The 11,819-nt window shown below is 38.3% G+C and overlaps 1 protein-coding gene across 2 annotated transcripts; it reads left to right on the top strand.

The window, feature by feature from the left end:
- Positions 1-2,092: 2,092 nt before the first annotated feature.
- pmp22b (peripheral myelin protein 22b) lies at positions 2,093-10,025 on the top strand. 2 transcript variants are annotated; one of them, XM_044102401.1, is made up of 5 exons: positions 2,093-2,275; positions 2,873-2,963; positions 3,721-3,808; positions 6,774-6,914; positions 7,642-8,089. In XM_044102401.1, exons 2-5 carry the CDS (start codon positions 2,886-2,888, stop codon positions 7,737-7,739), a joined length of 405 nt encoding a protein of 134 aa, XP_043958336.1. In that variant the 5' UTR covers positions 2,093-2,275; positions 2,873-2,885; the 3' UTR covers positions 7,740-8,089. The 2 variants fall into 2 exon arrangements, with proteins under 2 accessions (XP_043958336.1, XP_043958335.1); XM_044102400.1 differs by lacking the exon at positions 7,642-8,089 and adding an exon at positions 8,096-10,025 and having other exon boundaries at positions 2,129-2,275.
- The last annotated feature ends 1,794 nt before the right edge of the window (positions 10,026-11,819 follow it).

The raw sequence follows: 11,819 nt of genomic DNA, 5'->3' as shown, positions 1-11,819 counted from the left end.
CTATTATATTTACAGAAACTTGATAGAGTCAGGGCTCTTAGCAGCAAACTATCGTTGACGTATTTCCCTCCGGTGACCTTGTCAACAAGAATTTAGGCAATTGAGAGAAAGTAAACACCAAGAAACCGTACTTTATACGATTTGTAACTTGGAACACATTGGTCCTTGTAAGTGCATATGTGTCTGGGAGAAACTTAGACGTGTGTTGTCTTTTCTTTGGTCGATAAACTGAAGAGCAGTGTACATATTCTTTTGAGTGTACCATTAAGATATATGTATTAGCTAAGCTACTATTGTATTTTTCCATCTGTTTACAGAAACATTTTAAGTGTAGTATTAAGACGTGTATGAGCTGTTAATATAATTTCCCTCCTGTTGTATTTCAGTTACAAAAATCTATTTATTAAAGATCCTAATTTTAGAAGAACAAACTGTCTATGGAGACTTTTTTTATTAGTTTGCTGGCCGTTCAGCCACACGTAACCACGTGTTGAGGACAGAACATTAATATTTTAGAAGGTTTTTGATGGGACAAATGCATCTCTTGTGGTCATTACATCTGCTTTAGTGCTCTTCTGTCTTGGTACGTTGCTGGGCGTTTCCGTAACCTAATCCAGCCCACTCCAGATTTATGGCTCTTGGTTGAGGTCCTATCTACTGCTTTGGAATTCCTCCTAACAGTCTGCAGCGCCAACATGGACAAGTCCTGCTGCCCAACGACAGAGATGAAATCTCAGTCCCTGCTGTAGATATGTCTGAATGATTACTATGCGGCTCTCCCACCTAACTTCACAGATGGAATAAAACTAATGTTCGATTGCCAGTCTTTCACAAACATTGACTTATAAGGGATGGGAGAGGGGAGTGCTTGCACTACGAATTTTAACAAGGCTCAGATCAAGCGTGATAATGCAGTAGATGCAACATAAAGGTGAAGTTTTATTAAACAAAATACTCTATGGTTACAGTACGTTACAAGTCTTTTTAACATTTTGTCTCTTTAAACAGACACTGTCCTAACTGACCACGTGTCAAAATACATGCAGTTGCTGCTGCAGTGAAATGAGCTTTAATAAAGTTTTATAACATGTGAAACGCCTTTCAGATTGGTCTTTTATTTAGTTAAGCACAATTTTGCCCTACTTTGTGTTAATCTATCATATAAAATCCCACATTGAGGTTTGGGGTATGAATAATTAAGCAGCTGTAAAGGTGCAGCAACACAAATACACCTCTGTATAGATAACAGATATATCTGCTTGGTTTTGCCCTTTTTACTTCTTTGTAGACAGGAGAGCAGAGAAGCTGGCTCTAAGCTGACAAGTGTGTTAAGAAGACCAACATCTGCTAAGTGAAGTAAAACAGAAAGTGGATGTTGACGTTGGGCTATCTGAGGTTGAACATGAACTAATCTCCTCAGAGAGGCTCCTGGTTTAAAGTGGATGTGTGTTTTATAAAGTGCTGTCAGTTATGTACAGATAGGCAGGTTACACTGTTGTTGATTGAGCATTTTAGTTTTTATATTCATGTGACACACAGATTTGTTTTCTCAACAAGAATGTGCAATGCCTGAAAAAAATGTTTCAAATCAGTCATTAAATTATACATATATGTATGTATGTATGTATGTATGTATGTATGTATGTATGTATGTATGTATGTATGTATGTATGTATGTATGTATGTATGTATGTATGTATGTATGTATGTATGTATGTATGTATGTATGTATGTATGTATGTATGTATGTATGGGTGCGTGCGTGTGTGTGTTGCCACAATAACGATAATAAAAAAACATAAATGAAATAAACATTTTTTATTCTTAGAAGCAAAGGAGCGACAAACACAACTTCGGTGCATGCATCTTTATAATTTACAACGTGCAAAACTAAATAAAAATAAATAATGCATAAGCATCCTCGAAAACAGCTACTTCTCTTTAGTTACCAAGCGAGCCAAACATTGATGAGCTAGTCCCCACACTTACGGTAGCTCAGTAGCCAAGGCAACCAGACGCGTAAATATGCACAACTCGTCAATATTAGGGAATTCCTCACCACGGTCCAGGAGGTCAGTCGATGACGCAGCAGCGCACGCAGGGCGTTGTTCTTCCATAATGAGACACTTTATAACAGAACGTCAGTGCTGGGAGCAAACTAGTCTGAGCAGGACTTAAGGACGGAGACGAGTTGCTGTTGGACTCTATTAAGGGTAGACTCGTATTCACTTCTTGCTTTTGCTTCTTTTTTGGAATTCAAGCCTTTCGCCTGTAGGTAAGTTCACTTTGCTTTCCTCTAATCTCGCTTGATTTCGGATGCACTCGCTCAGACTCAGGCGGAAGCGCTTGTTGCTCTTAGATATGACTGACGCACGTAGATATGACTGAGCTGTCATCGGTTAAAAAAAAAAAAAATCCCCCACAAACCTTTGTTTTAGAGTTAGAAACTCTTTTTTTAAAAAAAAAGTTGATTGTAATTCTACTTCCTTCTAAGATTTACACTCATTAACAGAAATAATCCAATTTTGAGCCATGGAATCATGCTCTTTCAAAAGGAAAAGAAAATAATGTAAAAATGACGAATCCTTTTAGATTTATTCTATTTAAAGCAAAAATGTAATTGTTGAGAACAGCTTTGATTGTAATAATATTAAAATGTTTTTAAATAGCCAAAGATGAGACGTAAGTGGTACTGATGTATCCACCTTGGCACAGCAATTAAATTTCTCTTGAACTTTAAGTAAAGGAAGGATGCAACCTTCAAGTCTCTGTCTATGCTGCAACACACACCCATATACTTGGACTCAGATTCCTCCAACCACACAGCTTCATCAACCTGAGAGACCTCAATGCTCTGCTCTTTTATCTTCAGATAATCTGACAAGATGCTGATCCTTCTGCTCGGAATCATCTTCCTTCACATTTCTGCTCTTGTTCTCCTGTTTGTATCAACAACTGTCAGTGTGAGTAAAACTTGTATTGTTCAGTCTTTTAAAACACCTTTGTGAATTTGCTGAAGAAATACATCAATACTCCATTAGTAAAATAATTTCCAATTAAACCTTACAACTGAGATGGGTTTTTTTTCTGATTTATTTCCACATGATACTCGAAAACAAAACAAACATTTATATATGCAATATAATCTATGCAATAATCTGTATTGATATGTGGTCTAACTAAATAGGTACAAAATGTAGATGGTATAAGATGGAAGAAAGAAAAGACAAAACTGGCAAGTCATGGGGGCTGAAATATTGGTGAGCTGTTGATTTGACCCACACAGTTTATGTATTTATGTTTTGTTTATTTATTGTTTTACTTTTTGGCTACAGGTAAATTCAGCCATTTGCCAAACTGTACACCCATTTATACATAGAAACACACCATTTCATACCCATGCATATCATTTCAAGAGGTAAATATTTTCCTAAATTATGATGATAGTCATAAAAATCTAAATTTTAATTCTGGTATTTCCTGAATATGATATGACAAGCACCCAATAATGTTTGGTCCTCTATAATGTGTCGCATTTGAATGCCCGTCATCCATCCAAATATGACGCTTTAGAAAGTCCATCTTAGCTGTTGGTTTTCATAAAGCCACACAAGAAAATCAGTGGCCACCGTTTTGATTATTATATTTTCAAAGGTTTGTGGTGACACTCTTGATAGTTGCAGGTATTCAAACATAACCAATCATTGTGTTTGACTGCAGGTGTGGACAACAGGGACAATGGGAACCTCAGACCTTTGGCTAAACTGTTCTAGGAGCAGTGTAGACTGCGATGGAGCATCAACTGGAGGTCAGACATCTGCATATTTTTCCAGCTTTTGCCACTAAGATTCTGTTCCTGTAAGTTTTGATTGTCTAGCTCTGTTGTAAAGTAAAAAAAATAAAATAAATAATAGTAATCTACTTTACTAAATATGTGGGTGTGTCAGAGCGCCTCTGGGACTCTGGTGCCATCTAGGGCAGAGAATGCGGCAGTGCCTTGTGGAGATTGGCTCCCGCTGTATAAATAGTCATAGTGTGATGTCCATAATAAGATCTGATGTTGGAGAGTAAGCATAGTGACAAGCGTGCAGGGAGCAGCGAATGACCTGGGTGGGGCTGCAGAGAGTATACAAAGTTGTCCATGTCTGTGTGCTTGAATTTGTGTGTGCAGGACTACAGGACATGGCTTGTTGATGGAGGGGGCAAAGGGGCCGCCTAGTGTCAGATTAGTGTGCCCAGTGTTGGTTTGCAGGGATCATATGGGCAATTTAAAACAGCAGCTGCAGTGTGGAGATATTTATGCACAGAGATTATAGCTGGGGATTAAGGATAAACAGATTCTTATTTAAAATATGATGTCATAAGATAACTGTTGCCACCACAAAGTTAGCAAAGTTACTGTAAGTTTTGCCCACAGTGTTGCAGCTGCAGTCCACTGATGTCATCCGTCTAGAATGAACCCTCTCGGCCAGCTTGTGTCTTGTCAGCCAAGCAGCCGCCTGAGTGCTTTGCCTTGTAGTTTTATGGCACACAGTATTTGTTTGACTGGCTCATATTGGTGCGGTGACGCAGAGTGTTTATTCAGGAAGGAGTGAGTGTGTGCTGTTCCCGGGTTTGCTTTGCAGTGAGCTCGGGGAGATGGAAGATAAGCCCTCTGAAGCTCTGCTGAGCCATCAGATTCAATCAGACGTTAATCATAATCATGGCGGTCAACTTCGTGTTTTCGGCAGGGTTTCCTCAAACTTTGGATTTCCTTCCTGTTGTTGCCATGGTTTCAAACATGTCAGCAGGGTGTGATGCAGGCAGTTATCACATGCAGAGTGAGATGCACATCTGCATAGCCAGAAAAAATACTTCATTCAGTTCACATGATCTAAATTTAGCTGTTGAGGAAGAACCCTTAATGCCCTCTGAACACAAACAGTAAGCAAGAGCAAAAAATACCTTCTTGTTTAGAACACAGTGAAATTTGGCACAATGACTCTTGCTTTTCTGTGAACTCTTAAGTTTTTCCTCTTGACAGGAAATGGCCGATGTCCCCGTTTCCTACCAGGAAAGGAAACATAAGGAAGGCAAAGATGTGTGTTTATCAGAAGTAGCGATGTATTATTGTTACTCTTATGGCGTTATCACAAAATCACACATCAGATCTGAAAACAGGATGACTACTGTGAAATCCAGTCTGTGCTTTGGTGATTTACAGGGTTTCAACTCTCAAAGAGCTCCAGATGTTAAAACCACAGATTGTTATAGGAATTACATTTCACTTCCCATCCTATTTGCCCTGGATGAGCAGTAATGTATTATGCATCATGTGTTTTTCCATTGTTGTAAGTGCTCTTCCATTATAACATCTTTGGATCACCTGGATCTTTTAAACAAAGTATTTGAGTGCTTATGAAAACAAGTTTTATTTGAAATTCTGGACCAGGATTTGACTTTAGAATTTTGTGACATAGAGCATGGGCTGCTACGAGATGTTCACAGTATGACCTTGAGATTTACCATGGTTTATTAAAAGCTAATTTTAAAGGAAGTATATGCATATTCTTTTAAGGTTTTGTTGGCTCTAGCGGCCTTCATTTGAAAGTAGTTTGACAGGAAACAGGGTAATGAGAGAGAGGGGGAAGACATGCGGCAAATGTTTCCAGGCTAGGAATCGAACCTGTGACCACCGCCACGAGGACTAAAACCTCAATACATGGGTCATGCTTTGCCCCTGCGTCACCACGGCACCTCTTAAAGGAAGTATACTAAACTGAAAAGCAACAATTATTCCTACTGCTACAAAAATAAATGTAGCATATTGATCGGTACAGCTATAATAATGTTAACTATGCCTTCTATTTATTGCTATTATGATTTTGATACATTCAAAAACATTTATAACACCTAGTACTTAGTACCTTTTTTCAAATAAGAAGGTTTTCATTGCTAGTTTGGATTAAAATTTTATTCATATATTTCATAAAAGTGAAAAATGTGCTGCATTTTCTTTTGAGTTTTCAAACCATCAAAAAATTAATAAACTATCTCCATTTATTCATCAAATCCTGTCACTAATTGTATCTGTAGTTTTTATTAAGCTGAAGGTTTCAAATACATGATGTTTAGTTAAATATGTAGACAAAAAGAAGGTTGTTTTCAACTGTAAACTGTAGGGATGCCATTATGGAAACTATTAGTGCTTTTGAAACCGTCACTTTTGAAAACATTAAATACCTTGACCTAATGACAACACAGGAACAAGCAGTAAAGGAAGAAATGAGCATCTGGGGATCTGCATAGGTAGAAATACAGAGCGCTTGGAAAAAACGATGGATTCCTGGAAGGCAATAGAAATAAGCAGACAATTTAAATCGAAATACTAAGGTAGTTAGAAAATCAGCAGATGCTGTGTTCGTCATCAATACAGGAGTCTAATGGGTTAATGGCCTCTTGTAGTGGAGGGCCTATCAGTAAAGATTGATCTGTTAGATTGAGTTTAAGGGCCTCCTATGAGGGGTGCAGAGAGCTTTTAGAAATAGGATACCTGAACTTCATTGTGCTGGATCCATTACAACATTCCCCGAAGTAAACATGACAAGGGCTTGGTCATTATGATCTGTTTTTAAAGAGGCTTCAGCTGAGCAGAGACAAGGCCAGTCAAAGCACCTATTGATGTTTGTTTCCTGTTCTCATATGCTCCTCCAGCTAATTTTTGTATATGTTATGCTCTGGCTAATGAATGCTATGATGTGTTGTTGAGTGAACTCTTCTTTTCTCTCCTGTAGTGTGGATTCAGGTGGTCCAAGCTCTCATGATCCTCTCCATCATCTTCAGCTTCCTCTCTCTGTTACTCTTCTTCTGCCAGCTCTTCACTTTGCCGAAGGGCGGACGATTTATCCCCACTGGAATCTTCCAGATCCTTGCTAGTAAGTTTGGATCAATGTAATTCATTAAAAACATAAAAATCCCTGCATAAGAACACTGAAGTCAGTACTCTGGATGAAAAAAGTATGGAAATAGTTTCTATTGAGGAAAGATCACTAAGCATGCAATCAGAGCTAGAATAGAAAGATTTTATCTGATGCATATTAATGTGTTAAAATGATGCTTGTGCTTAGCCTCATAGCACATTGACTTACTGAGACTGAACAATAATAGAAAAATGCTGTTTAGAACTTTATTTGTAAACAAACATAAAAACAGTTTGTCAATTTTGTTCCACTTCAAAATTCGTAATACTTTGCGTGGGTCTGTTTCAAAAATGTAAAATAAATGTATGTTTATGGTTGTAATGTCACAAAATGTCAAAAAGATTTTTATCTTTTTTTGCAAAGATGAAAATGATATATAATGTTTACTATACCTTCTAGTATAGTTAAGGTATAGTTAACTATACCTTAGTGTTGGGGGTTTTGTAGTGGATAAAAAGAGCTTAAGTTTTATTATGGTCAGGAAGATGCAATATTTCACTTCTTTGATACAAATAAAAAGCATAGCAGCACTTCAGTAGAAAGTGCATGACTATATAAAAAAACCCCACCTACAGACACACACAGAGAGAATTCTCTGTTTATCATAATCTATTTTCAGAGAATCTAATTAAGACCCTGAGCCAGTTTCTAATGGTTTTCATGCACCACTTGTCTTTTGTAGTCGATGCCCTTTGGACAAAGCAGCTCCACCACCACTTTGTTGTGTTGTCTCTTGGCAGCTCTGTTTGCAAAATGCCAGCTCCCCCCCCCCAGAGCTAGGCAACCAGGTGCCCACTCAACCAAACAAGAATGAGACAGGGAAAAAAGCCAATGGGGTGAGTCAAAATGTCAGGGAGGTCCGTCAGAGTGGAGGTCTGACAAACAGATCATCCCATGTCTGACAAGGGGTAGTGGGCGGAAAGCTGGGAAGGCTGGCAAAGGCCAGATGGAGGTTCAGAAAGCATGAGTGATGGTGATGTAATATGGAGGGCTGACCGATCCGCCTCTGCAGCCAGGCAGGGATCCGCTCTGGACAGAAGACAAAGAGCACAACAGTGCAGGGAAACATGATCCGATAACTGAAGGCGCTCACAGGCGGCGTTATTCCCCGCTCCTTCTCATCCCTCTTTCTGCAGGTTTGTTTGTGATGAGTGGAGCCATCATCTACACGCTGATGAGTCCTGACTGGGTCTCGGAGGGAACGTTTGGATACGCCTACATCCTGGCATGGGTGGCCTTCCCTCTGGCGCTCATCAGTGGACTCATCTATGTCGTCTTGAGGAAGCGAGAATGAAGTGCTCCATCTCAGTGTTTCCAGTAACCTTTGAAGTCCCCTTCTGAATATTAAATTGTGAAGCCAATACCAAGGAAGTAACACCAAAGGCAAAAAAAACCCCAACTCAAAACACCAATAGTGTCTGTTAAAAAGATGTATATAGTATCTATGGTTTAAAACCTATTTATAACACTTTTTACATATATGTACATAGTCTTTGTGTTGCTCTGTGGACATTATGAGCTTTGTTTTAGCTGAAAAAGTGCCTCTGTCTTTATTTATAAGTATGATGTTATTATATGATGTTTTATTTTGTGTTTTCAGCCATTTTTTGGGTAACTGGCAAAGATTTAGGTAAATTAGAAGGAAAAAAAAAAGAATTTTGCAGCATATCAACTAAAATGCATGGTTAGTTACATGGCCGAACCAACTTTAAATGTAGTCCAAAAATTTAGCTTAGCAGTCTAATTTAGGTTAATTTAGTTTTTTTTTCCCCTTCTTTCACATTTTTGAAATTTTTTATTTTAAACAAAAATATGGTGCTATGTATTTATCATTCCTATTACTTATAGCAATTATATAAAATAGTTATTTTGTTTGGAATCAGTGTGAAATGATTATAGGCGAAAGGAGACAGAGAAACATTTCGCAGTGTTGGGATGTCTTTTTGCGGTGTCCATTTTTCTTCATCAGTTACTGTAAAGGGTAAATAATTGAGATTGGAGTGGTGCACTAATAAAGGCAAAAGTCATTTGGAATGTCAGTATTACTCTTGCAGACCTGCACACAGAGAATCAGCTTTATTTTAATTTTTGTTTGCTTTAATTTGGATGTTTTTGACAACCTATGTTGAGGTTTGAAGAAGCCAAAAGGCCTTGGAAGTTAGGTCTTTTATAGAAAAATAACACGTTAGGGCCTAGGGAAATAAAATATCCACACTTAATATGCAATATACTGCAATTGGATGCCATAAAAGACATGACAAGAGGTTAGAGCAACTTAAGACATATTATCCCTATAAGTGAAAAAATGACAGAGGGCTACAGTGATGAAACAACTGTTAGTTTGACATACTTGAAAGGTTGTACTGCTGCGGTTTCTTTGATCTCTACTGTATAACACTGTTTATATGTTGTGCATAACAGCTCCCTTTGACACTGTAGCTTAAAACGCGCACTGAATAAAGCAACATTATCTAGTACTGTGTATTCCACTGTTAGAAGGGACTTGTAAAGCTCACCTGTGGAGACTCTCTGTAGACGCCAGAAAGCTGATAGCAAGCGCATGTTTATATGCTTTATCGACTGGCAAAGTCGGCAACAGAAATGAAATCATGTAAACTCCTGCGTACATTCTTGCCAAGTTCAGCTTGCAGTACATTTGTGAGTTCTTATGCTTGTGGCTGCAAATACTGAACGTGACCGGTGTCACCCACACTGGAGCCAAGGCACTGCAAAATGCCAGTTACTCAGAACATGCAGCTCATGTTTCACTGTGGATGTTTCTTGTGTCACATAAGATACCAGAGGACTTTAACCGCCATAAGATGGTACGAGTCCTTCACTTCTCTTAGGTGAGGTTCAAGCATTTACTTTGGAGCACTTCTTCCTGTTCGACTGTAGCAATGGGTTCAGTTAGAAGAGAGTACCTCTGATGAAAACTGCCCTCATAATCATTCTAAAGCCAAGGCCTTTACTGTAGTTGCCAATGCTATGTTTACGTCAAAGCTTAAAGATGCTTCTCATGCTACTACAATTTTAATCATTAAAGAATGTTTATTAAAACCTAAACTGTGTTTTCTTTTCTCTTTCACTGGCATCATACACATATACTGGTGCATCTTAGAAAATCAAAATAAGTTTATTAAAAATGTAAGAAATAATCAAATTTCAAAGTGATACTTGTAGATTCACAACACACTGCGTATCAACATCAAGTGTTCATTTCTGTTATTTTGCTGATTATGGCTTACATCTACTGAAATTGCATCACAAGGAGGGAAAGCCCCAAAGGACTATTGCTAAAGAAGTTGGCTGGAGCTCAATGTGGTATCCAAGCATATTAATAAAATGTTTATTAGGAAAAGTGCGGTTAAAAAAAGTTCATAACAGACAAAATATCCAAAATAAACTACTAGGCTGTGTTTCACGAGCCACAACACACAGGGGTATTCAGAACATAGCCTACAACTGTAACATGCTTGTCTGAAGCTACTTCTTAACCAAAGACAAGTCTTACTTTGGCTAATGAGAAAACGAACTAGGCAGTTGCTATGTGATACAAAGTCCTCTTTTTAAAGGAAAGTAAACTTTGCATTTCACGTGGAATTCAAGGAAGAGTGGAGAGGTACAAAGTCCATGTTGCGTGAGGTTCAGTGGGACGTTCTCACAGTCAGTAACAATTTGGGGTTGGTCTACTATGTTTTATCAAGGTCAAAATCAGCACAACTGTCTACCAGGAAATTTCAAAGTACTTCATCCTACCCCATGCTGCCAAGCAGTAGACAGCTGCCAAAGACAAAGGTAATGTACCTGCTTTAGTGCAATGTATGAACTGGCTTGACTAACATCCTGACAAACCCCACACTGGATCTGTGCCATGTTGTAAAGATAAAGATGAGAGACATCAGACAGAACAATACAGATAAGGTGAAGGCCGCTATGAAAGCAATGTGAACATCAACTTCTGAATATAATAGTTTCACTTTGTGAATTTTATTTAATACAGTTTTTTAAACAAACTGTATCTTAAACTATTGTGTACAGCAGACATTAATGTGTATGTCATAGTTACTCATCAGCTCAGAGCTGCCTTTCCTGTACCGAGATCATAATACATGTCCACAACTGTAGCAATAAAAAATGTCTCAGAAAGAAGATTGCAAGACCAAGGTCTCAGTCTCCCACTACACCATGCTCTGAATTCTTGAGGGAAATCAGAACATTCCTTTTTGATCTGTGGGTCCACAGGCATAATGTCTGCATCAAGAAAATAGTTTCATTTATTACAACGTATAATTCAGTAACAGTTAGTTGATTCCTAAGAGCTACAATGTCCTTTTTGTGGTGTTTCATTTGTAGTAGAATGTCACCATCTAGTGGCTGCTTTAGGCAACAACACCAAACGTTATAAACGACCCCCTTTTCAACAAATGCTGCCTCTATGTGGTAAAACCTTGTCACTACTTGAGATGTGAGTGGAAACACTTAACATCTCTCTTGGGAGTGTGGGATTATATTTTTCTTAGTCAAGTCTGTTAAACCTCATTAACTCTGTATATGATCGTTAAATCCTTGTTGGCGTGCGATTCTCAGCCATTAGTATGCACACATGCAACAGAGATGGACGATTTCTCTCACTCGTCTGCCTGCATTAGTCAATCTAATGAAGGGTCCTCCTCCAGACCCATTACATAGGCTTTTGTGGCACAACGCCCCATTAGTGGCAAAAGCTGAAGATAAATTAGCGTCCTGATTTTGAGAAATTGTTAAAAGATGCAGACAAAGCAGCATAAGCTCAGTGCACCACAAAGAATTCTTAATAATAATAATAATAATAATAATAATGATAGAGCCACACGCTCT

This window comes from Gambusia affinis, linkage group LG20 (assembly GCF_019740435.1).
Source record: "Gambusia affinis linkage group LG20, SWU_Gaff_1.0, whole genome shotgun sequence".
NCBI lineage: Eukaryota > Metazoa > Chordata > Actinopteri > Cyprinodontiformes > Poeciliidae > Gambusia > Gambusia affinis.
This window is presented reverse-complemented; position numbering and strand designations above follow the sequence as displayed.

Excerpts from the sequence above, each read along its gene's own strand:
- pmp22b (XM_044102400.1), top strand. The coding sequence starts at position 2,886 with ATGCTGATCCTTCTGCTCGGAATCATCTTCCTTCACATTTCTGCTCTT. Across the intron at positions 2,964-3,720 it reads TTGTATCAACAACTGTCAGT|GTGTGGACAACAGGGACAAT; the intron begins GTGAGTAAAACT and ends GTTTGACTGCAG. Across the intron at positions 3,809-6,773 it reads CGATGGAGCATCAACTGGAG|TGTGGATTCAGGTGGTCCAA; the intron begins GTCAGACATCTG and ends TCTCTCCTGTAG.